Source organism: Bufo bufo, chromosome 2, assembly GCF_905171765.1.
Source record: "Bufo bufo chromosome 2, aBufBuf1.1, whole genome shotgun sequence".
NCBI classification, from domain to species: domain Eukaryota; kingdom Metazoa; phylum Chordata; class Amphibia; order Anura; family Bufonidae; genus Bufo; species Bufo bufo.
Genome location: NC_053390.1, coordinates 547252542 through 547279969, shown reverse-complemented (window position 1 = coordinate 547279969; position 27428 = coordinate 547252542). Strand labels below are relative to the sequence as shown.

The following is a 27428-nucleotide window of genomic DNA, read 5'->3' as shown; positions in this document are numbered from 1 at the left end:
ATTATTATTTTTTTTAACCCCTCCAGCCCTGTTTTACTATGCATTCTGTATTCAGAATGCTATTATTTTCCCTTATAATCATGTTATAAGGGGAAATAATAATGATGGGGTACCCATCCCGATCGTCACCCAGCAACCGTGCGAGAAAATCGCACCGCATCCGCACTTGCTTGCGGATGCTTGCGATTTTCACGCAGCCCCATTCATTTCTATGGGGCCTGCGTTACATGAAAAACGCACAAACCCTAGGCTCCCCAGTCCGATACTGGTGCCTTGTATTAACTTTGTCTACATGATAAATGCCATTTGCTGAAGTGAGACAAACCAAATACTGTATTTATGGCGGACTATAATCATTGCGCAGGGCATACATTCCAACAAAGAGAAGTAGAAATCCTTAATTTATATGTCCAGTTCCTTTTAAATCTACTTCTAACTTTGGCATAAAGATCCTGCAGGCAGATCTGACACAAATCTTGATACAATTCTCAAATTAGGGTCTAATACACAGCAAGAAACCAGACAGATCCTTTAGGAAACAAGATAATACAGTTTATTAATGTATAACCAATAAAAAAAAAAAGACGGAGTGATATTGGTTAAAAATAGGGCCCCCCCCCCCCCCCCCGCCTCCAAAAGAGGGAGACTAAGAAAGTATGATACAGACTAGTCCAAACTGTGAGCAGGATGCTAGAGAGCGAAAACTGTACATCATAGGCATAGTCAAAAGTAGTCAAAAGCATAGGAGAGGCTGTAGACAGTTCTACATTCAGCAACATGCAGGTCACAAACTGTGCATAACACTGCAGGAAGGACCTTACATTATCTACAGGAAACAGGAATCCACTCAGAAGTGAATTAGTGACGATAGAAGAATACAATCCAGTAGGCTCGCCACTAATTAGCCTTAACATTTCAACTACTTTTAAAGGGAACTTGTCACGTAGAACATGGTGCTTTAGCTGCAGGCAGCATGTTATAGAGCAGGAGGAGCTGCGCAGATTGATGTATAGTTTTATAGGAAAAGATTCATTAAAACTTGTAATTTATTCATTTAAATTCCTGCTCATTCTGGGCTTTGAAGTGAAGGAGGCGGTCCTATCAGTGATTGACAGCTATCTCTGTATACACAGCCATAGAGGGAAGGCTGTCAATCACTGATAGGACCGCCTCCTGGACTTAAAAACCAAGAATGAGCAGAAATTGAAATGTATAAATTACAAGCTATACTGAATTTTTACCCTTAAACCTATACATCAATCTGCTCAGCTCCTTCTGCTCTATAACATGCTGCTGGCAGATTACACAGCATTTTCGTGGTGATGGGTTCCCTTTAAGTTTAACATTTTTAAAACTACTATCCATTTTAGTGCTGTTTCCATGTTCTGAAACACAGCCACGTGACCTCTACTTTCTGTGACATGCTGTTCATGCTCTGAAGGCTTCTCTTGTGGCCAGAAGAGAGAGAGGCACGTCTCATCTGGTCCATGTAAGATGGGTAGCTGCTTTGTAGGTGAAGTGGGAAAAATGAGAATGTACAAGGGGATGGTGTGCGGGCCAGTGGCGTGTCCAGGGGGGGCGGGGGCTGGCGGTCCGCCCCGGGTGCCAGCTCTCAAGGGGGAGCCACTGCCAGGCCCAGAAGCTATGAGTGCTTCCATCAATACAGATGGAAGCGCTCATTGCTGAAGTGCTGACACCCACATACTGCGGCGGGGCACGGGAACGGAGTGCATAGTTCCCTGCCCCGCTGCTGATCACCGCCATAGGCTTCGCACGCCTGTGACGGGACTCAGCAGCACAGTGCCGGGACTCTGCGAGCAAGCGCAGGTGAGTATTTACCTTTTAGTTTTTTTTTAGTTTTTTTTCTTTTATTTTATGTGCCAACTTTGGGGGACATGAGGGGGTGCACACAGGAGGACATGTGGGGGGAAAATATGGTGGGATACTGTGTGGGGGCAAATTATTATGGGAGGGATTACTATGTGGGGGCAATAATTATGGGAGGGATTACTATGTGGGGGGCAAATTATGGGCAATGTAGGGGAAACTACTGCGTGAGGGACAGTGTGGGGGAAATTACTGTGTGGAGGCAGTGTGGGGGAAACTACTGTATGGGGGAAGTGTGGGGGAAACTACTGTATGGGGGCAGTGTGGGGGAAACTACTGTATGGGGGCAGTGTGGGGGAAACTACTGTGTGGGGTAAACTATGTGTGGGGGCAGTGTGGGGGAAACTACTGTGTGGGGGACACTACTGTATGGGGGCAGTGTGGGGGAAATTACTGTATGGGGGACACTACTGTATGGGATCAGTGTGGGGGACACTACTGTGTGGGATCAGTGTGGGGGACACTACTGTGTGGGATCAGTGTGGGGGACACTACTGTGTGGGGAAAGTGTGGGGGACTCTACTGTGTGGGGAAAGTGTGGGGGAAATTACTGTGTGTGGGCAGTGTGGGGGAAATTACTGTGTGGGGGCAATGTGGGGGAAATTACTGTGTGGGGGAAATTGCTATATGGGGGCAGTGTGGGGTAAATTTTTGACAGCTCTTTTGGAAATCCAGTTCTACTTTACACCAGTTTGATGAATTACCCCAATTGTGTCACAATTTTTTCAGCAGTATAGTACCTGGGGCATTGAGGGGCACAACAGGCGCAGTATTGGGGTGGCAGCAGGATGACACTGTGGGGACACCAGGATGGGGAGGTTGATGGAGAAATCTAACATGTCTGTATTACAAACTCTATAGAGACTAGATGCGGCTGAAATAATTTGTCATGGCGGTCTAATGGAGAAGCGGAAAGAGAAGGTCTACATGACAGGAGATGTCCCTGGATGTAAGAGGTATATGGTCAAGTATTAGGGGGGAGGGGGGCAGAAGAAAGACCCGCCTCGGGTGCCAAACACCCTAGGCACGCCACTGGTGCGGGCTGTGAGGAAAAAGCAATGACAGCCCGGAAATGATGTTCTCAGCCCTGTAAAGTGATGCTGTCTGCTTTTCCTATAAAACTGAAAGAAAGCTATCCAGGCATCATATAAGGCATCTGGGGCATTGTTTGTGACTATAAATGCAGAAAACAGGTTTTATGAAAAGTTTTATTTTTGACTAGAAATCTCCATTAACTCCCCCTTTGGTTTGTATGGCATCTGTTTAATAAAAACTGTACATTATAAGTATGTTTGATAAAGTTACCTTTTGTCCATTATGTCACGAATTGATACAGCATAGTTCTTGCAATCTGCACCAGGCCTGATAATTAAATTGCCATAATTTTCATCCTCCATGAGCATCTCAGTAGCTTGTTGGCGAGATACTGTGTAAAAGCAGCTTTATAGGATTAAACCAGATAATAAAGTTGAATGAACCTGGTAGTTATAAAGATTTTTGACCATAGTTATGCAGTATGTTATTTAATATATTATACACTTAACACTGAAATTGCAACACCATGAAGGAAAAGTCATGGAATTATGGAACACAGGATCGGTAGACATGTTAATGATATGCAAATGATAACAAATGAAAACAAAATATTCAAAACATCTCGATTATTTCAGTGTCCAGTATGACTGCCATGTGCAGAAATAGAAGCACATACACGGCTTGGCATGCTATCAGTGAGGTTATTAATGGTTGTCTGAGGAATGCTCTACTATGATTGAGAAGAATGCATTCTTCTGACAGTGCTTGGGCTGGCAGTTCCATTTGCAATTGAGACCAATGATGTCCCAGATGTGCTCGATGGCAGACAAGTCTGGATATGCTGCAGGTCATGGTAGTGTCACGATCCCTCAGGTGACTGATGTCAGGAAATCAAGGAGATTGGCTGAGCGTGGGGGAATCTAACAGCCTCCTTGATTTATCTTGATTCAGTGTTGATAGGGTTAATGACCACTTCCCTTTTCTCAGCTGTTGCTCAGTGGTCATCACTTCTACCCTTTATAGTCTCACCCCACCCTTCTGACTATGCGGTTGATAGCTTCATTTGGGTTTGGCTGAGCTGGTGTGAGATCCTCTCTGGTGTTTCTGTTTTTCCATCTCTACAGAAGTTAAGTGTCACGTTTGTTTGTATTTGTTATATTCCCTGTTGTTGTATCTGGGCCTGAGACAGAGACTTCCATTCGTCCATTTGGGGAGGAATGGGTTGTCTCTGGTCCTATACTTATTCCAGGGCCTAATAGGGAAATCAGGGCCTAGGTATCCTGCTTATGAATATTCCTATCTTCAAGGTCTATTCATATTGATAGGTAGTCAGGGCCCGGATTAGGCTTGTCTAGGAGGTGACCTGTTTCTTCCCTAGTTTCCAGGCTTAAGGGGTAGTCATATCTGCTCTATATCCTGATCTTGAAGCTAAGGTGTTGGAGACCTCCAGGGACATTGTTTGTTTCTTCAGACTTATGTTATAGGGTATTTGAGGGACATCACTGTACTGTCTTGGTTGGACACCCTGGGAGTAGATTCACTGTCGATCTCATCTCGCGCAGATTTTGGTCGCCGGGGCTGCGTAAGTGTGTTGAGGACTATGTGTCAGCCTGTTGTACCTGTGCTCGTGCTAAGGTGACACATACTCAGCCTTCTGGATCTCTTCTTCAGTTACCCTTCCCGTACAGACCATGGACTTTATCACGGATTTACAGAATTCTTCAGGAAAAACCATGATCCTGGTGGTAGTTGATCGGTTTAGCAAAATGGCACATTTTATAGTATTGCCTGCTCTAAATAATGCCAAGACTCTTGCACAGGTGTTTGTCGATAACATCGTGAAACTACATGGCATGCCCTCTGATGTGGTGTCTGATCGGGGGACTCAGTTTGGTTACAGATTCTGGAAAGCGTTCTGTACTCGACTGGGGGTACAATTGTCCTTTTTTTCGGCTTTTCATCCTCAGTCGAACGGACAGACAGAGCGCACCAATCAGAATCTGGAGACTTACTTGAGATGTTTGTTTACGAGAACTAGGAGGAGTGGTCTTCATTCTTGTCGTTAGCTCAGTTTGCCATTAATAACCGTAGACAGGAGTCCACTGATAAGTCGCCGTTTTTTGGGGCATATGGATTCCATCCACAGTTTGGCACATTTTCTGGTTCTCAAACTTCCGGTATTCCTGAGGAGGAACGATTTTCCTCTTCTTTGTCTTCGATTTGGTGGAAAATTCAAAATAACCTGAAAAAGATGGGCAACAGGTATAAGCGTGTGGCTGACAGGAGACGTATGAATGGTCCGGACCTGAGAGTGGGTGATTCTGTGTGGCTGTCCACAAGCTTAAGGTACCTTCTTGGAAATTTGGCTTAAGATTTATTGGTCCATATAAGATCACTGCCACTGTTAACCCTGTAGCCTTCCGTCTTGAACTTCCTCAGGCTTTAAAAATTCATAATATATTTCATAAGTCGTTGTTGAAGAAATGTGTCGAACTTGTTGAGCTGTCCTCCTTGCCTCCCGCTCCTGTCATGGTGGATGGTAATTTAGAATTTCAAATCAGCAGGATTGTGGACTCCCGAGTTCTCCGTAGATCCCTCCAGTATCTCATCCACTGGAAGGGTTACGGACCAGAGGAGAGGATGTGGGTTCCAGCGGCCAATGTTATTGCAAATCGTCTGGTGAAGGCCTTTCACAGAGCCCATCCTGATAAGGTCGGTCCTGGGTGCCCGGAGGTCACCCGTAGAAGGGGGGGGTACTGTCACGGTCCCTCAGGTGACTGATGTCAGGAAATCAAGGAGATTGGGTGAGCGTGGGGGAATCTAACAGCCTCCTTGATTTATCTTGATTCAGTGTTGATAGGGTTAATGACCACTTCCCTTTTCTTAGCTGTTGCTCAGTGGTCATCACTTCTACCCTTTATAGTCTCACCCCACCCTTCTGACTATGCGGTTGATAGCTTAATTTGGGTTTGGCTGATCTGGTGTGAGATCCTCTCTGGTGTTTCTGTTCTTCCATCTCTACAGAAGTTAAGTGTCGCTTTTTTTGTATTTGTTATATTCCCTGTTGTTGTATCTGGGCCTGAGACAGAGACTTCCATTCGTCCATCTGGGGAGGAATGGGTTGTCTCTGGTCCTATACTTATTCCAGGGCATTATAGGGAAATCAGGGCCTAGGTATCCTGCTTATGAATATTCCTACCTTCAAGGTCTATTTATATTGGTAGGTAGTCAGGGCCCGGATTAGGGTTGTCTAGAAGGTGACTTTTTTTCCCTAGTTTCCAGGCCCAGTTACTGTTCCTCTTCCCTCCTGTGTTCAGTGTGGAGTTTTCCCCCAACACTGATCGTGACAGGTAGCATGTTTAGGCCATCCAGGCTGCTCACAGTAGCATGAGGAACAACAATATGTCCGTACAAAATTTCACCTCTGTTCACTTCTTGCTGTCATTCTAGTTTGTTGTTGTTCTCCCAATCACTGGAACACGCAACATTAAACAGTGCTGACATCTCGACCTAGGTGCAGAGTGATCTGCACGAGTGATAAACCAAAGTCTCTCAGGTCATGGATTCCATCCCTCTTTGTTTGCGATAAGTGTCAAATCGATGAACAGGAGGGATCACACAATCATCCCACTTGACTTGATCTGATTTTTGAGGTTTCATGTAGCTAAAAGAAACAATGAATTCAGTCTGGCTTTAATGCCACTCCCAAACGCCACAGATTGGAGCTAGGTGCTTGAAAATGTGATCATTTGCAGATCTTAGAGGCATCTACTTCCTCGATTTGCATAACCTGAAGACTTGTCCTTCTTGGTGTTGCAATGTCTATAATGTATACTACCTTATTTCAAAAATTATTTTATTTTAACAGAATAATGAGAAGTGTTGTTTAAAAAAGGTGAATGTTTCAGAATTAAAAAGGTCTAATGGTCAGCAAGCAGCTAAGTCATTCTGTTGTATGATCATTTTAAATGCTTCATTATAAACTCACGTATTATGGACACATCAAAGAAGCTGACATGGATAAATAAATGACTGGTGCAATGGCTGGTAGGGCTGCCTCCATTTATAGTATACCCATACATTTAGCTACGAGAACTGATCCTGCAATCTTGAGAAAATCATCTTCTAATCCATATGCATTTAACCTCTCAAGTGCATTGAGGGTGGGTCAGAGCAACTTGCTGTTTCTATCCCTTCCCCACACCTCTCTCTCTCACTTAAAGGTGTTGTCCCACAAAAAATATTGTACAGTTTTCAAACCAGCACCTGGGTCTGAATACTTTTGTAATTGTATGCAATTAAAAATTTTGTACAGCCACTCATTTATTCAATAAAATGTATCTGTACAGCACCACCTGCTGTTTTTTTTTCTTATTATTTCTTTATCCAGCTCACTGAGATGGCCGCACATGGTCAGTTTTATCCTTTAACTGGCTCCTGAGCTGGGATAGGGAGAGCATGGACACGCCTCCTGAGCTGGGATAGGGAGAGCATGGACACGCCTCCTGAGCTGGGATAGGGAGAGCATGGACACGCCTCCTGAGCTGGGATAGGGAGAGCATGGACACACCCTCTTAGCTGCAGCAGAAAAGACACTCCCTTTGAGCGGCCAGCTTGATATCAATCTAGCAGAGCAATGAATGGGGAGATCTCTGGATCCATGTGAGGTACAGGGCTGGTTCTGGCTTTGTTAGAAAGAAACTGGCATATACTATATGATGTCTGATTTTCATTTTTTACATTAGTCATGGGACAACCCCTTTAATTGACAGGGCCAGGGTTTCCCTGCATCATCGCACCTGGCTCTGAAATCTTGTGCCTGTGCCGTTAGCTCAAGTCATGATGCATGTGCAGTCCAATGTGACCATTCTGCGCATGTGTCGAGGCACAGGCACAATGACACAAGAAACACCTGACATTGTCAATTAAAAAATAGAGGGAGGCAAAGGGAAGGGAGAGGGCCAGAACTATGGTGAAATGAGTGGCTTGGGCCACCCTCGGTGCACTTGGGAGCTAATCTGAATATGGATTAAAAGATGACTTTCCCAAGACTGCAAGGTATGTGGAGGCAACTGTACCTAGCATCGAGCACCATTTGAAAGTGAATTTAATGCCGAAAGACTCCCTTTAATTGAGAGCCTGAGCACAATCCATAGAACTGTAGTTAATTTTTTCAAGTATTGAAACACAGCCTCAATTCTGACAGGTGTGTCGCTCAAGGGCAGAAAATTGTGATTAGTGTTGAGCGAAGTGAGCTTTGGATGCTTCATCCAAAACTTGGGAATAATACTGTATGGAGATCCGTCTCCCTACAGTGTTAGAATGTATGGGCTTCGATAAGCTGAAGTTATTTATTTATGACATCGCGCATGACTTCATTGAATAGCGGTACCAAGGTACAGAGCCCATACAGTCTAATACTGTTAGAATGGATCTCCATACAGTATTATTCCGAGGTTTTGAACGCTCAACGCCAATTGTGATCAAATATTAGCAGTAACTCAGCATTTGCTAAATATAAAATATATAAATGAGCTCATTTAAAAGGGCTTTCCTAAACTTTGAAAAAACAAAGTATAACAAGCATATCACTAAAAATAACACACTGACACATACTGTCATATGGCATGCTGATAATTCTGTGGTCCACTGCTGGTACATATTTACTAGGCTACATGGCTACATCAACGATGTGTCATTTGCACCATGTTAGTCAATCACTTGCTGCAGTTGTGATGTCACTACAGAAAGCGCGTTATTATTAAAGCCAAGAAAGGAAAGGCTGGCGGGGGCGACAAAACTCAGATGTAAGGGGCTTGAAAGGTTGAGAATCTGACAATATGTGACAGTTATATGCATGTTATATTGGGATTTCTCAAAGCATTGTAAAATTCCTTTAGGCTAGCATGTTACAACTACTTTCAATCACACACACTTTTTCTGCACAGTATTTCCATATGGGAGAAAAGTCATGTCATAAGGGCAAACATTAACTGTCAATTATAATAAGACTCTGTACCATATGAACTTTGGAATCCACAAAAATAGACCAAACATGTTCATTCTTCATAGTTTCCATGATGACTGTCTCCTTGCGATTAGTCCCATTGAATTGGGCTAAATCCGCAAGCAGATCCGCAGCAAGTAAGCTGAATATCTGCAGCAGCAATCTGAGTGTCACATTATTCAGTGTCTATAATCTGACGTTGACTAATTTGACGATATAACAATAAAGAATAAAACATTATAAACTGCCACTTTTGTTTTAAACAAGTAGTATTTTCATGCATTTATTTTTTATGCTTTGAGTATTTTTTATAAACTTACTTAGGCATCTTATTTACATCCTCTACATCTTCATAAGATTGGGAAGGTGAAGAAATTGGATTTGCAACAGATTCTGAAGCTCTCCTTGAAGACTCCTTTTCTAGGACCTCTTTTAGCTGAACTATTTGTCCAGGTAACAAAGTCAAAGAAGTTGGAACTGATAGCTGAAGGCAAAAAAAAGAGGTCACTTTACACTGCATCTGTATGTGGATAAAAGTATTGTTACAATGAATTATGCTATTTCATCATTTTGGAAATTACTTTCATTGTGGATTTTGTGAGGAGGGATGATGTTTTCTTATTGCAGTACTACAAATTCTACAAAATACAATATCAAAATATTCATAGTATATTGGAAAATAACATCTGTATCTGTACACTGACAGAAAAATGTGTGTCTCTCTCTCTCTCTCTCTCTCTCATATCTATTGTAAAAGGGGGTAAAGAACAAATGCTTCCTCAGGTAACCAGTTACTCACTGTCAAACTATATATACAGTGCTATGAAAAAGTATTTGCCCCATTACAGGTTTCTTTTGTTTTTGCACATTTGTCACACTTACATAAATGTTTCAGATTATCAAACAAATTTGAATACCAGACAAAGACAGCCTGAGTAAATACAAAAGTGCAGTTTTTAAATGATGATTTAATTTATTAAGGGAAAAAACTAACCAAAACAAACCTGACCCAATTTGAAAAAGTTATTGCTCCCTAAACCTAATAACTGGTTGTGCCACCCTTGGCGGCAACAACTGCAATCAAGCATTTGCGATAATTGCCAATGAGTCTTTCACATCTCTGTGGAAGAATTTTGGCCCACTCTTTGCAGAATTGTTTTAATTCAGCTACATTGGAGGGTTTTCGAGCATGAACATCCTGTTTAAGGCAATGCCATAGCATCTCAATCACATTTAAGTCTGGACTTTGACTAGGCCACTCTAAAACCTTCAGTGGTGTGCTTCAGATCATTGTCCCGCTTAAGGTCTCATACTGATGGTTGGACATTCTCTTCAGGATTTTCTGGTACAGAAAAGACTTCATGGTTCCATCAATTACAGCAAGTCATCCAGGTCCTAAAGCAGCAAAGCAGACCCAGACCATCACACTACCAATACCATCTTTGACGGTCAGTGTCAGATGTAAGGGACGCACACCTTCCAAAAAGTTCAATTTTTGTCTAGTCAGTCAACAGAATATTTTTGCCAAAAAAGCTAGGGTATTATCAAGATGTTTTTGCCAAATGTGAGACGGGCTTTGTGTTCTTTTTGGTCAAAAATAGTTTTTGCCTTGGAACTATCTATTGGATAACATTTTTGCCCAGTCTCTTCCTTATTGTTGAATCACGAACATTGTCCTTAACTGAGGCAAGAGAGGCCTGCAGTACTTTAGATGTTGTTCTAGGTTCTTTTGTGACCTCCTGGATGATTTGTCGATGCGTTCTTGGAGTACTTTTGGTAGGCTGGCGACTCATGGGAAGGTTCACCACTGTTTCATGTTTTCTACAGAACACTGGTGAGACCTCACTTGGAGTATTGTGCACAGTACTGGAGGCCATATCTCCAGAAGGATATAGATACTCTAGAGAGAGTTCAGAGAAGAGCTACTAAACTAGTACATGGATTGCAGGATAAAACTTACCAGGAAAGGTTAAAGGACCTTAATATGTATAGCTTGGAAGAAAGAAGAGACAGAGGGGATATGATAGAAACTTTTAAATACATAAAGGGAATCAACTCGGTAAAGGAAGAGAGCATATTTAAAAGAAGAAAAACTACCACAAGAGGACACAGTTTTAAATTAGAGGGGCAAAGGTTTAAAAGTAATATAAGGAAGTATTACTTTACTGAGAGAGTAGTGGATGCATGGAATAGCCTTCCTGCAGAAGTGGTAGCTGCAAATACAGTGAAGGGGTTTAAGCATGCATGGGATAGGCATAAGGCCATCCTTCATATAAGATAGGGCCGGGGGCTATCCATAGTATTCAGTATATTGGGCAGACTAGATGGGCCAAATGGTTCTTATCTGCCGACACATTCTATGTTTCTATGTTTCTATGTTTCTCTATTTGTAGATAATAGCTCTCACTGTGGTTTGCTGGAGTCCCAAAGCCTTAGAAATAAATGTGTAACTTTATCCAGACTGAAAGATGTCAGTGACTTTCTTGATCATCTGTTCTTAAATTTCGACAGATCGGGTCATGATGTGTTGCTTTTTGAGATCTTTTAGCCTACTTCATGTTGTCAGACAGGTTCTATTTAAGTGATTTCTTGATTCTACAGGTCTGGCAGTAATCAGGCTTGGGCATGGCTAGTGAAATTAAACTTAAAGGGGTTATCCGAGTTAATAAAAAAAAAAAAACACTTAAAATCCATCAGGATATACATATAATTTGGTTAAGCTTGATTTCATCAAGTTAAAACCCATATTTGCACCTTTTCATGGTCCTGTCATTGCTTTGTTTACATGCTGAAGTACATGCTGAGGGGGCGTATAACAACAAAGCCTGAGCTCTGCCTCATGAATATTTCTGGGCGTGAACAACCTGACCTTCCCCTCACCCTGCTCTGCACTTTGCATAAAAATAAATAAATACACACACAGGGCAGAAGACCTCCCTGTCACATTGCAGCTGCACAGTGTAAGTTATGTTATTTTACATACATTTCTTTCATGTTTGGTTTTGTTTCTAGTCTAAAAATTTTCTTTCTGTTATTACAGTATATCAAGGAGGACGTATTTGCACTAATTCCAAATTCCGTCACCATAGAAAATGAATGGGTCCGCACCCGTTCCGCAAAATTGCAGAACAAATGTGGACCCATTTGCGGATGTGTGAATGGAGCCTAAGGCTACTTTCACACTAGAGGCAGGATCGATCGAACAGGCTGTTCACCCTGTCGGATCCGGCCAGCCGCTATTTTGCCGTGCCGCTGGACTGCCACTCTGTCCCCATTGACTATAAAGGGGACGGTGGTGGAGCTATGGCGCAGCACGGCAGTGCACAGCGAGCGGCCACTTGACTAAAAGTCCTGGATTTTCGACTTTTTATGGTACTTTCACACTAGCGTTAGTGTGATCCGGCAGGCAGTTCCATCGTCGGAGCTGCCCGCCGGATCCGCCAATCAGTGTGACAACTCACAGCATTTGTAGACGGATCCAGGTGCGGATCCGTCTAGAAATGCATTGCAATAACAAATCTGTCTATCCGCTTGCCATGTCGATGGACGGATCCCTCTTGCAGTCTTTTTCACAGTTTTCATGTTCTGCGCATCCGCAGACCGGAAGGGCGGATCCGTCCTTCAGTTGTTTTGCAACGCCGGATCCGCAAGGCAGCTCCGTCGTCGGAGCTGCGTGCCTGCTGGATCCGCCGATCAGTGTGACAAGTGACAGCATTTGTAGACGGATCCAGGTGCGGATCCATCTAGAAATGCATTGCAATAACGGATCCGTCCAGCGGCACCGTCAAATAGCGGCAGGGCGGATCCGACAGGGTGAACAGCCTGTCGGATACGTCCTGCCGCTAGTGTGAAAATATCATTAGCATTATCTGTATCTAAGCAATATCTATATTATTCAAATATATATTCAATATGGATATTGCTTAGATAAATCCATATATTGGTGGCAGATAAGGATTTTATATAGCTGAATAATGATGATGATAATAATGATGGCCAATAATTTATTTATATTTCCCAGGGGGTGTTGAATGTGTACTAGTGTGGGGGGGGGGGGGGGGGGCAGGGCTGTAATAACGATCCCCAGATGCAGAGGGGAACGTTTACAAACTGCCACCTCTAGCCCCAGTGAATGCAGGAGGGACAAACATACCCTGTGCTGCTGGAGAAGAGCTCACCTTGGTATGTACTGCACATGAGTGATCGCATAGCAGAGCCGAGGCAGTGACAAGAGCTGGAGGGGGGACGGCACCAGAGGCTCTGACGTCTCGTTTACACAGCCTGGACACTCCCTCAAGCAGAGAGAAGCTTGTAAACGGGACGTCAGTGCCTGAGCAGGCTTACTGACGTCAGGTGTAACATGACCCTGAACTGAACTGGCCAAACAGTGATAGATAGGTGATGAAAGTGATTTTAAGAATCTTTCACTGGTCTACAATAAATGCAATTAGAATAGATTTATTTAAGTCGGATAACCCCTTTAAGCTTTCCAAAAACTGTGGTTGATCACAGTTAATTGATGGAAGGGCAATTATTTTTCACATAGGGCCAGGTTGTTTGGGATAGCTGTTTTCCTTAATAAATGAAATCGTCATTTAAAAACAGCTTTTTATATTTACTCAGGTTATCTTTGTCTGCTATTCAAATTTGATCATCTTGTCAAGTGTGACAAATGTGCAAAAATAAAATAAATCTGTAAGGGGGCAAATACATTTTCACAGCACTATAGCTAAGAAAACCATTACTTTGCAAGAATTCTAAACTAGTTAGGCTACTTTCACACTAGCGTTGTTTGAATCCGGCATTCAATTCCGACACTGGAACTGCCCGCCGGATCCGGAAAAACGTGTAAAAAAAGGATTACATTTGAATCCTTATCAGGATTTTGATCACAATGAAAAAATGCATTGGAAAAAACGGATCCGCCATTTATGGACTTTAACTTTTTTTCACATTTTTCGGGTTTAACATGCAAAAGCCGGATCCGGTTTGACGGAACACACGGCGCCGGATCCGGCGTTAATGCAAGTCAATTGGAAAAAGGCCAGATCCGGCGTTCAGTCAAAGTGTTCAGGATTTTTGGCCGGAGGTAAAAATACAACATGCTACGGTTTTCTGAAAAGCCTGATCAGTCAAAAAGACTGAACTGAAGACATCCTGATGCATCCTGAACGGATTACTCTCCATTCAGAATGCATTAGGATAAAACTGATCTGTTCTTTTCCGGATTTGAGCCCCTAGGACGGAACTCAGCGCCGGAAAAGAAAAACGCTTGTGTGAAAGTAGCCTTATGGTTCTGAAAAATACAATAGATAGTAAAAATTTTCACTGTATATCAGCGTAAAGTCTGCAAGTTGTTATGTCTGAATGTAAGTTAATTAGGGTTTTAAAGACGACCTTTCACCACTCCTGCTACGTCTGTTTTAATAGCTTCATGTATTCACCATGTAATAACAATTCTGGAACATCTATTCTTATGGCTCTATGTTGTGCCATTCCTCTATTATTTCTACTAGAAGTTATGAATGAATTGCTAGCAGTCAGCAGTAAGGGTACAGAAGGGTGGTAACCAGTTGGGCAGGGGGGTGTACCTGCACTGTCTAAAAAATGGCAGCACTGATTGGATAGAGTGAGTCTGTGCAGGTACACCCCCCAACTGGTTACCACCCCTCTGTACCCTTACTGCAGACTGCTAGCAATTCATTCATAACTTCTAGAAATAATAAAGGAATGGCACAACATAGAGCCATAAGAATAGATGTTCCAGAATTGTTATTACATGGGGAATGCATGAAGATATTAAAACAGACATGTCAGGAATGGTGAAAGTTCCTAAAGGGTTTTCCATCTGTTTGATATTGATGACCTATCCCATGGATAGGTGGTCCGACACCTGGGACCCCAGCCAATCAGCTCGGTCACATCGGTCACATGGCCGAGTTGCAGCTCAACCCCATTGAAGTGAATGGGGCTGAGCTGCAATACCAAGCACAGCTGCTATACAATGTAAGGCGCTGTGCTTGGAAAGCTGCCGTGAGCCAGTTGTGCTCATCAGAGCTCTGGTGAGCGCGGCAGCTCCCTGAAACATCAGATCGCCGTGGTGCCAGGACCCCCACTGATGTGATAATGATGACCTATCCTGAGATTACCTGGATAATCCCTTTAAACAATGGATGGGGCCAGAAGTACAAGGTTCTTTCCACTGTTTAATGGCAGTGCTGTTGTACTGCTGCTCAGCTCCAATTCAATTGACAGCTAATTTTGAAAGTGTCAGGTTTCGGACCCCTCCCTGATCTGTCATTGATAACCTATCCTGTGGATAGGCCATCAATATATAAAAGGTGAAAAGCCCCTTTAAACCCTTCCCAACATCTGCCATACATGTACAGCAGATGTCGGTTCTTTATTTTTATTTATTTATTTTATGCACTCATATAGCGCTACTATATTCTGCAGCACTTTACAGACATTAACATCAAGCTGATTTTTATTGTGATGTTGACCGCATGCACAATTGCTATTTATTCCAAAAGATGGTACACTAGGATTAACAGGATCTAACTGTAAACTTTAACCCACTCTACCATAGGCTATTAAAGTTAGTGACATTGACCCCTCTATTTCATTAAATTAACAGGGAAGTTTTAATTAGTATAAAATATTTATTTTTAGAATTTTCAATTTTTTTTCAGTACTTCAGTACAATTTTTTTTCAGTAATTTTGATCCTTAATTTTTAATCATAATTCATTGTAATATTTGTATATTCTATCACTGATTCTTAAACTGCTATTTGAAAACTCCCTTGGACCCGCCTCTATATATGACAAATCACTGGAATAGGATCCTCAGTCAATTTACAAATAAAATGTAACTTTTATTTGGTCTCTATTAAGAAGTATTAGTATTTACAGTACAAGTCTCTCTGCCTAGGTCTGCTGTAAAGTATGAAGATCCTAGCAGCAACCTGTGTTAGGGGTGTCACCGTGACAAGGACGCCCCAGAGTTGCCAAGATGACTCTAAAGTTCTCCTAAATGAAACTAAACAAGATTAGCAAAGCCTTTCCTTTTAAAAGGGTTCTCAGAGAAGCATTGTTGACCACTCTTAGGCTACAGTAGGTCTTCATTATTAGATTGGTGGGGGTCCGATTCCAGGAACTCCTGCTGATCAGCTGTTTGCAGGAGCTCTGTCGCTGGAACTACATAGCTATGTAGCTGTATAGGTTTTAGCACCAAATATAAATAAAAATCATTCCAGCTCAGCAACACAGCTCGGTCATAATGAGTTGAAGGACCATGCACGAGAGGGAAGAATACCACACCTGCGGGCAGTAGCTTGAATCCAAGAAGCAAGAACCGGAAACTCCAGCACTGAAGCCCTCGATGATTAAAACACTTCTTAATTTCATAAATTAAAAATTAGTACAGTACATCCCAGATGTTGGTGCGTTTTGAGCCTCGCACAATGGCTCTTAATCATAACATGACTCGTACAAAATAGCAGACTCTATTATATAGGAATTAAACAGACTAAGGCTACTTTCACACTCACATTTGGGCGGATCCGTCATGGATCTGCAAAAACGGATCCGTTACAATATTACAACCGCATGCATCTATCATGAACGGATCCTATTGTATTATCTGTAACATAGCCAAGACGGATCCGTCATGAAATCCATTGAAAGTCAATGGGAGACGGATCCATTTTCTATTGTGCCAAATTGTGGCAGAGAAAACGGATCCATTTACTTACATTATGTGCCAGGACGGATCTGTTTGGCTCAGTTTCGTCAAGCGGACAGCAGAACGCTGCAGGCAGCGTTTGGGGGCCGCTTCCAGAGCGGAATGGAGACTGATCGGAGGCAAACTGATGCATTCTGAGCGGATCCTTTTCCATTCAGAAAGCATTAGGGCAAAACTGATCCGTTTTAGCCCGCTTGTGAGACCCCTGAACAGATCTCACAAACGGAAAGCCAAAACGCGAGTGTGAAAGTAGCCTACCACAAGTGTGTTGGAATGAATGCTATAATTACCTATTTCTTTCACAGACATAATAGGAGCAACATATCTATATAATTGATAAGGAAGCATGCTAAGATACAACACAATTCACCACTACAACAATTCATAAAAAAAATCATTTCATTTCCATTCCTCTAGGTTACCTGGTATCTAAAGTCAGGATCCAGTACGCTCCTGTATGTGTTAACTTGTCATTCCAATCTCCACCCCAGCACGGCTTTAACACCTTCTCAATTGCAAACACTTGGAGACTGTTCACATTATTCTGATGTACCTGTACAAAATGTGGCATTGTCTGTATTAAATCGATGTCCTCCTATCCTCTTTCTAAGAGCGCGGGTGGTACATCCTACCTATTGGATGTCACACTCACGACACCCTATGACATGTAGTGTAGTGTCTAGAATTTAATATTCATGATGGACTGATCCAATTGTATCATTTTCACCATGTATTTACGCATCTCTTATTGCCACATGGGTATTAACCTACCATACTCAGCCCATTGGCATTCATAGAGTATGTCCTATTTTGAAACATGCTAGGGGAGATAATATTCCCAATGGTTCTTGATCTTTCCGCTACAAATTTACAAACATGTTTTACAATCTCCCTTAAAATCAGATCCTTATCCAATACAGGTATAATTGATTTGAATCGTATACACATCTGAATCCTATCTACTTGAAAATATCATGGGAGACTTCTTAGATTTCAATTGAACCTTTCTATCCTGACAATCTTTCTCATTATATGACAACAACATTGTTGTGTGTGAACAAAGCCTTTAAGTAACACAGGCTCCCCATATCCCCGACTCACAGGCTCTCTGTATCCACCATCTCTTAGTAACGTGTATAGTTTCAGCTTGCAAATCAATTCAAATCCATTTAGCTCAAATGTACTCTCCTTGTCCATCACCTTCAATATCTCTTTTGTATCTATTATATACCTTGGCATTCTCCTCACTATAGGCTGAAGATGTCCTTCAAACCATACACAGCCACATATAGATTTTGATGGTGATGGACATGTATTGGGTCAAGGATTGTGTATGGATTAGCTGTGACATTGAGTCTTTACATGCTGCGATACCATATGAACAAGTGTTGGTGGTATTAGGAGATCAAATGTCCAAGTACATTAGTTATAGTGAGGAACTGAAGGAATATATTATACGTTACATTTTTTTATTACAACACAACTGTTTCTCCTTTGATCTCCTTTGGTCATTTTACGTTTAAGTTCAAGATTGCCCAATGGACCTCACCTTTCCCCTTCCCTAGCCAATATTTTTACTGGTTGGTGGGATAAGCTCATATACACTTTAACTCCTCTGTTTTGGATATATTCTGGTAGTATGGAAGTTACATAGATTATATTTTGATCATGTGGTCCAGTACCTATCATACCAGAATTCTTTTTATATATTAATTCCAACTCACTACTTGAAATTTACTTCTGAGATGAATAATAGGTGTCTTCCCTTTATGGATGTTCAGTTACGTGTTGATATCAACACAAATACAGTGAAATGTAGCACTTATAGAAAACTCATTGCAGGTAATTCTATATTAAAATATGATAGCTCCACCCGAAACCCATTGTGGATAATCTCACCAAAGGAGAGTACATTCGAGCTAAATGGATTTGCACAGGATTTTCAAGTTGAAACCATACGCATTACTAAAAGATTGAGAAATAGGCGACACGGGGAGTTTGTGTTGCATAACCTTGTTCACACACAACAATGTGATAGATGGGATTTGTTATGAGAAAATAAAAAAAGGATAAAAAGGGTCAATTTAAATTCAAGAAGTCTCCTATGATATTTTCAACTAGATAGAGTTCAGATCTTTATATGATTCAAAAAGGTATATGATATTTACCTGTATTAAATAAGAATCTAATTTTAAGGGATATTTTAAAATATGGTTGTAGGTTTGTATCAAAAAGATTAAGAAACATTGGGAATATTATTTCCCCTAGCATTTTTTCAATATAGGACATACTCTACGAATGTGAAATAAAGACAAGAGGATCAGATCGGATCAGATCAGTGCACCATAACTATCAGGTTATTTCTAAATTGTGATTCTAAACATAGCGTGTCATCATGAGTGTGACATCCAATATGTAGGATGTACCACCCGCACTCTTAGAAAGAGGATAGGGGAACATCTATTTTATATAAATAATCCCACAACTAGGAATTTGTCTGGAACTGCAAAACATTTTGTACAGGTACAGCACAGTAATGTGAACAGTCTTCAAGTATTTGCAATTGAGACGGTGTTAAAGAGGCTCTGTCAGCATGACCAACCCTATTAAACCAGGCATACTGCCTGGTAGGGCTCATCATGCCGATTAAAACAATACCTTTCTTTTGTCTGTTTGCTAAAAAGCTGCAGAGATGTCTGTATTTTATTCAAAAGCAAATGAGCAAGTTGGAGCACTAGGGGGAATCCACAGAGCACTGCTCTTGTAACACCCCCTGAGCTCTGCACACTTTTCCTTCCCATTGATTGACAGGGATAGACATCAGCATGCTGAAGACATATCTGTGTCCTAGAGCTGTGTCCCATCATGTACGTAGTGTATATGATATGTACTATAGCCTTTCCATAATGAGAAGAGTTGATTACTATGTTTAGAAAACTAATATTCTGTACATATTGCTGCTTTATTCACTCACAGGCACAATATGCAATGAAACCTATTGCAAAACATTTCAGAGAGACCGATGGGAGTAACCCTCAAGGGATACATTTCAGGGGGATTGACAGAGTGAGGTTAGGTATTAGGGGGGGGGGGAGGCGATATTAAGAAATGCCTCCTCCAAAAGAAGACAAAATGGATGGTACTGCTGGATGCAGTGACCCCAGAAGGGCTAAATGAGGCCCTTAGCTTCAATCCCATTTTGTAATGCATTTTTTATTTTTATGTGTGTACAGTATTATTGATTATTTTTGTCTGTTTTTATTTCACATATTCTTGCTTTCAGATATACTGACCTGGATGTTTTTCTTTTGGACTCTATGCTAGAAAAATTGATATATAATCTTATGGATGAATGCCATGATTGGATACCTTCTTTTGGAAAATACCTTTGGGGATTGGATTACTCTACATATGGACTGAGGTCTATCACCATTCTTGATTAGGAACCATGGAATTTATGAATTTATTTTAAATTTATTGCACTTTGCACTGTTTTTTTATGAGTTTTTATGGTTTTTTCAGGGGTTTAATATAATTATGAATTATATGGTTCTCACTTTTCATACAATTATGAATTATATGGTTTTCACTTCTCATACAATCATACACTATATTTTTGATGGGCACATCTATTTCTATCTACACACTAATGTTACACTTTTGCACTTTACTCATGGGTCACTTTAATGTGAATCATGTTCTTAAAATTATTATATTATGTGTTCAAATAAATAATGGTATTTTCACGAGTATATGTATATCATTAGTATGTGTCCATGGCTCCGGTTTGTTAGTAACATTATGGATGGAGTTTTCAGTTACATATGCTGGAATACCTCAATTCCTCTTTTGATCATGCTTGGGAATAGGAACACATTGGACTGTTTATGTTTGTATCCATGACAGCGGTGTCCATGCTCTTTGTATAGGCTGTTTGAGCATGTCACTGAAGTGCGCTGCGTGGCCGCATCATGTGGTGGCGTCGTTACAGTCCTTGGTGGGAGGACTGGATCGCTGACATGCTCTCCTCCCTCCGATGCTGTGTACGCCGCCATGATGACGCGGCTCGCATCACCCAGGAGGCATGCGCCGATACACGCCACCTAATTTAGTTTTTGGTGCCATATATGGATATATAAAGACACCAGGTCAGCACATATTTGACCTCCTGACAAAGCCGTGAGTGCGAAACGAGCGTCGACGTGTTTTTCTGGTTCACCCACTGTCTCCCTCCCCCCGATTATGTCCACAGGTGAGTTTAGAGGTGGCTGATTGTTTCTTATTTTTGAGTTCAATCTTTCCAGCCTCTATCCATTATGGGACGTCCTTTTTGTATATACTAGTTACTATTGGATATCGGCTGGGGCTTTATATTACTTCATTTATATATTTTTTTCATATCTTATTGGTGACTATTTCCACTGTTGTGGACATGTATTGCACTCTTTTCGGGGGCAGTGAGACTTGGGGGAGCCTGTGATTCTATATAGCATATTTAGGTCATTGTTACCTTTCTGATAGTATTACCCCTGAGCTATTTATATGTGCATTCATTATTTTTTTTGTCTTTATTTGATGTAATAAAACTGTATATTTTTATAAAAAAAATTTGTGTGGGCATGGCTTTTGTCCCTGTGTAGGTTATATGGTTGTATATGCATGCCTTTGTTGATGCTGGATGGGGCTTTTTAGTTTTTTTCTACAATATATGATTATTAGCTTTCTAAGTATAGAAAAACCACAGTCCTCAATATGATAAGGCTGATGAGCCCTACCAGGCAGTATTCCTGGTTTAAAGGGAATCTGTCACCAGTTTTATGGTGTCCTAACTAACGGTAACATAAACTAGTGACAGATCCCTTTAGCAAAATGCTGGGTCTCTTTGTTTAATTGACTAAACAGCTCCAGTGCATGCCGAATGAGCTCCCATATTCATGAGTTCATGGCTCTCCCCGCCCACCTGCTGCTGATTCATATGGGGGAAAAAAACTATCAATCAAAGGCAGGTGGGAGGGGAGAGCTGTGAGCTCATGAATATAGGGACTCATTGGCATGTGCTGGAGCTATTAGAACCTAGCGGCATAAACTGGTGACAGATTCCCTTTAATAAGGCTGACAGATCCTCTTTAAAGCCGTGCCAGTGTGGACATTGGAATGCCAAGTTAACGCATAGAGAAGTGTACTGGATCTTGACTTTAGATACCAGATATCCTAGAGGAATTAATTTTAAACATGATTTATGTTATATTTATTAGTGATATTAAGGAAATAAATTGTTAATGAATTGTTGTAGTGGTGAATTGTGTTGTATCTTAGCATGCTTCCTTATCAATTATATAGATATGTTGCATCTGTTATTATGTCGGGGTAGGAAATAGTTTTAGCACCTTTTCCAACACACCTGCGGTAGTATGTTCAATTTCTATATAATAGAGTCCTCTATTTTGTATGGGTCCCCGGGTGTACTGTACTCATTTTTAATTTATGAAAAAAATAAGTGTTTTAATCATCAAGGGCTTCAGTGCGGAAGTTTCCAGTTCATGCTTCTTAGACTTAGGTTCCAAGATGTCATGAAAAAAACTGACAGCCCTGGTGATCACAATGCTGAAGCTGATGGTGGTAAATCAAAAGGAGCCTCATTATTTGTTTAATCAGTGTTAAGGCTCATGCACACAAATGGGTCCACAATCCAGAAGGTGCGGTGTGGATCGGAGGCACAGAACCCCACACAAGCACTCCATAGTGCTTCTGTGGGATTTCTGTCCATGCCTCCGCACCGTGCAGACAGTTGGATGTCAATCACAGACCCCATTCAAGTGAATGGGTCCGTGTCCGCATACGGCGACCCTATGGTCGCGGCCGTGCAATGTGGACCGCAATTTGAGGTCCCCCGCACAGCCCGGCCAGCACACGTTCGTGTGCATGAGCCCTTAATCATAGCCTGTATCAGGGAGTTCTCCAATCCTGTCCACTGCAGCTGTCAATCACTGCTGAGCTTCCATATGTAATACACAAACCCGGTGTCATGCCCTGCTCAGGTTATTGTCGGAAGTCTGCCAGGTTAGCAGCACGTGTGTCGTTTTTTGTTTTTGTTTTGGAGTTGAGCTGTATCCGCCTCCCTTCAGGTGCACTGGGTGGGGTCGTTTGTATGAGTTTAAATTACGCCCCTTCCCAGTGTCCTGTGCGGGTTATAGCTTCTATCTTGCTCAGTGGATGGAAGGAAGGAAGGAAGGAAAGAAGGATTTGCTGTAAGTTGGTTTTGTTTTCTTGTGTGTGTTCTGTCTAGGCTGTTTAGAGAGACGCCTGCCTCCTCCAGGTCTGAGGAAGCAAGCTGTCTCTTTCCCCCTGTCACCATCTTAGGGATTTTAGGGAATCTTCAGCCTTAGGCACGGGGCTCACGTTTATTCCCACCTCTAGGGTCTGAACGTGGGCACAGAAGTTTAGGGAGAGCTGGTAGGGATTTGTAAGGAGGTGACCTTTATCCCCAGCTTCTGGCCTAGACACTTGTCTGTGGATTTCTGTTGTATCTTGTATCCTGTCCAGCGTGACATTATAACCCGCCAAAACCTAGACTGCCATTTCTCAGCAGCTTTGAGATAGAGTCAATTTATTCGTTGGTTGATCGCATTCAGGAGTTAACTTGGGAGGTAGCTGACCGCCGCAATGCAGTTTCACTTTGTCAGAATTTTCTGCTTCATGGCTCCGCTGGTGGGAGTCAGTCCAGCCTTGAACCTAAGGTTGCTCTCCCTGATCGGTTTTCTGGGGGTGTGGATGATTTTATCCGCTTTAGAGAGTCATGCAAGTGGTATTTTCAGCTGCGGCTGTCTTCATCTGGTGATGAGAGTCAGAGAGTAGGGATAATCATTTCCCTGCTTAAAGGTTGACGCGCAGTCCTGGGCCTTTTCTCTGCCGACCGGTTCTCTGGCCCTCCGGTCGGTGGATGAATTTTTTAAAGCCTTGGGATTAATCTATGATGACCCAGATCGGGTCTCGATGGTAGAATCTATGTTGCGTACTTTATTACAAGGAGAACATTCTGCAGAGGTGTATTGTGTTGAGTTTAGGAGATGTTTTAAATTATTTTTACCTTTTGACCTCACAGTACAAGTTAACGTTTTAGTATTTAAATTTACTAACTGGTGGTCACTCAGGACCTATTTACGTTTTTGGATCATGTACTGTTTATTAAATTAAAACTTCACTTTTATTTCATATTTTTAATATATATGTAGTATTTTTACACTTAGAACATAACTACTAAACTATAGACGTTAAAACTCTCAGTGATGCGGTCTTACTCAATTTTTTCCTACCTATATGCTCAATGATTCGCTGTTGTAGCTGGCTTGTATCAATGGACTAAACAGCAGAGGGGAAGGTAAGTGGAAACAGGGGGGGAGGGGAGGGAGAGGGTGAGGGGTAGGGCCATGTGACGGATAGTGAAGATAAGTGAGGTACTTTATGAATGGGTTAGAGGTGGTGTTGCTGTGTAGTAGCTTTATTATACGCTCCTATATACTCTGGAGCGTTAATCTACTGTGTGATAGATTTACTTCACTTTTGTTTGTAATTGTTGCAGCCTCTGCTGCTCTTATTTTTCCTCCTCCTGCTCAGCTGCTACTCATATTTCTCCTCTTCCCTCTCTAACTGTTATATAACTTGTCCTATGTTGATTCTATTGCTGCCGCCTGCTATATGACTCTGTAGATGTGCCCATATATTTGAGCATACTGCCGCTATTTCACTGCCTAAAACCTAAACACTCCTACAATCTGCTTCCCATTGAGTTTAGGAGATGGGCTCCGGAATCTGGGTGGAATGACCCCGCGCTTCGTAGTCAGTTTTGTCAGGGGTTGTCTGAGAGATTAAAAGATGCCCTCGCTTTTCATGAGTATCCGGATACATTGGAGAATGCTATGTCTTTGGCAGTACGGTTAGATAGACGCATTAGAGAGAGGTGTAAGGTCCCCTCCACGCGAGGGATCCTTTCTGTGAGTGGTTTCGTCCCACCAGTTCCCCAGAGTATTATGACATGTAATTCTAGGGTAGGGGAGGAACCCATGCAGCTGGGTCAGGTGTTGTTCTGTTCTGGTAATATGAACTTTAGGAGGTTGCATAAGCTATGTTATTACTGAGGAGAAAGTGGTCATTTTGTTTATGCTTGTCCTTTTGTTAAATCGCGTGTTGATGATAAAGAACCACAAAGAGGTTTACATAAAGAGAAAAAATATATATCTTTGACTCTTGGTAGTGTGAATGGGCTGCCGGAGCAGGCAAGTATGCAATCTCCCTGCAATACTCGTTTTCTCCTTCCAGCTATGGTGGCGCTAGACTCAAGAAAATTTTATTTTGAAGTATTCCTTGATTGTGGTGCTGGGGTAAACCTTATTGATTATCTTTTTCTTCAAAATCTGGGCCTAAGTACTTGCACCTTAGAAAGAGAGATTCCGGTGTTCGCAATCGATTCTTCCCCTCTTTCTCAAAGGAGCCTCACTCATATTGCTCATGGTATTCAGTTAAGGGTGGGTGATTCACATGTTGAGATCATCTCTTGTTTTGTCATGAAGGACTTGCCCACTCCTATGGTCTTAGGGTTACCGTGGTTGATAAAACATAACTCTACTATAGATTGGCAGGCAAGGCAGATCATTGGTTGGAGTGAATTTTGTTCGGACAATTGTCTTAGTACCTCTATCTCTGGGGTGTCTACTACGGTTAATTTCATCCCAGGGGCTAAGTTGCCAAAGTCTCGGCTATACAATCTTTCTCAACCCGAAAGAGAGGTCATGCGGAAGTATATTGCCGAGAGTTTGGCAAAGGGTCATATTAGGCCATCTAAATCTCCGGTCGCAGTTGGGTTATTCTTTGTTAAGAAAAAAGATCGATTGCTTAGACCCTGTTTGGATTTCCGGGAATTGAACTGCATTACGGTCCGTGATCCGTATCCCCTTCCCTTGATCTCTGACCTTTTTGATCAAATTGTTGGAGCCAAGGTGTTCTCCAAGTTAGATTTAAGAGGGGCTTACAATCTGATCAGAATCAAGGAGGAGGATGAGTGGAAAACGGCCTTCAACACACACGAGGGTCATTTCGAGAATCTGGTTATGCCTTTTGGGTTAACTAACGCGCCAGCAGTGTTTCAGCGATTTGTCAATGACATTTTCCATCATTTTGTGGGAAGGTTCATTGTAATTTACTTGGATGACATTCTAATTTACTCTCCTGATCTGAAGACTCATCAGGATCACGTGAGACAGGTTTTGTCGATCCTTCGGGAGAATAAATTGTATGCTAAATTGGAGAAATGTGTGTTTACTGTTCAGGAGCTTCCGTTTCTGGGTTACCTGCTTTCTGACTCTGGTTTTCGCATGGGCCCCGAAAAGGTCCGGGCGGTTCTGGAATGGGACCGACCGGAGAATCAGAAAGCTTTGATGCGGTTTTTGGGGTTTACCAATTCTTATAGAAAATGTATCTTGAACTACTCTACCATTGTAAGACCCCTGACCGATATGACTAAGAAAGGCGTCGACTTCTCTGTCTGGTCGGATGAGGCATTGCAGGCCTTTTCAGCTATTAAGGAATGTTTTGCGTCTGCTCCCATTCTGATGCAGCCCGATGTGTCTCAGCCATTCGTGGTGGAGATGGATGCATCAGAGGTTGGGGTTGGAGCAGTGTTGTTGCAGGGTTCATCTCCTGGCAAGTGGCGTCCGTGTTCTTTTTTTTCCAAGAAGCTTTCGGTCGCCGAGAGGAATTATGATGTAGGAGATAGGGAATTGCTGGCCATCAAATTGGCCTTTAAGGAATGGCGTCACTGGTTGTAGGGGGCATCTCATCCCGTTACAGTATATACTGATCATAAGAACTTGGCTTACCTGCAAACTGCCAAGCGTCTGAATCCTAGACAGGCTAGATGGTCACTGTTCTTTACTAGGTTTAACTTTGTGGTTACTTTTCGTCCGGGGGTTAAAAATGTCAAGGCGGATGCATTGTCTCGTAGTTTTTCTGGGGGAGGTGATTCAGAGGATCCTGCTCCGATTTTGGCTGATGGGGTGGTTGTTTCCGCTCTGTACCCTGAGTTGGAGATAGAGGTATTGGGAGCCCAGGAGGAGGCTCTGGATTCTTGTCCCCCAGGTAGGTTGTTTGTTCCTGCTGGATTGCGATACAAGGTATTCAAGGAACATCACGATACTGTCCTTGCGGGACATCCTGGTGGCAAGTCCACCTTTGATCTGATTTCCCGGAGGTTCTGGTGGCCCGGGTTACGTAAGAGTGTTGAGGATTACGTAGCAGCTTGTGAGACCTGTGCACGGGCAAAGGTTGCTCACACTCGACCTTCTGGTTCACTTCTTCCTTTGTCTATTCCATCTCGTCCTTGGACGCACTTGTCTATGGACTTTATTACTGATCTGCCGAGTTCCTCTGGGAAAACTGTGATTTTGGTGGTTGTTGACCGTTTCAGTAAAATGGCTCACTTTGTATCGTTAGCTAGTCTGCCCAATGCTAAGACTCTTGCTCAGGTTTTTGTGGATAACATCGTGAAATTACATGGCATTCCCTCGGATGTGGTTTCTGATAGGGGCACGCAGTTTGTTTCCAGATTTTGGAGGGCGTTCTGCTCTCGTCTTGGTATCCAACTTTCGTTCGGCTTTTCATCCGCAGTCGAATGGACAGACAGAGCGTACTAATCAAAACCTGGAGACCTACTTGAGGTGCTTTGTGGCTGAAAACCAGGAGGACTGGTCCTCATTCTTATC

The 27428-nt window shown here is 42.2% G+C and overlaps 1 protein-coding gene across 3 annotated transcripts in view; it reads right to left on the bottom strand.

Moving 5' to 3' along the window:
- STAP1 (signal transducing adaptor family member 1) overlaps positions 1-27428 on the bottom strand; it is a 139817-nt gene that overhangs the window by 45800 nt on the left and 66589 nt on the right. For 2 of the 3 annotated variants that reach the window (XM_040420476.1, XM_040420478.1), the window contains exons 5-6: positions 9250-9413; positions 3193-3327 (exon numbers count right to left, since the gene is read on the bottom strand). In XM_040420476.1, coding sequence (XP_040276410.1) covers positions 3193-3327; positions 9250-9413 — 299 coding nt within the window. The remainder of the gene's footprint in view (positions 1-3192; positions 3328-9249; positions 9414-27428) is intronic. The other variant, XM_040420477.1, reaches the window with a different exon arrangement.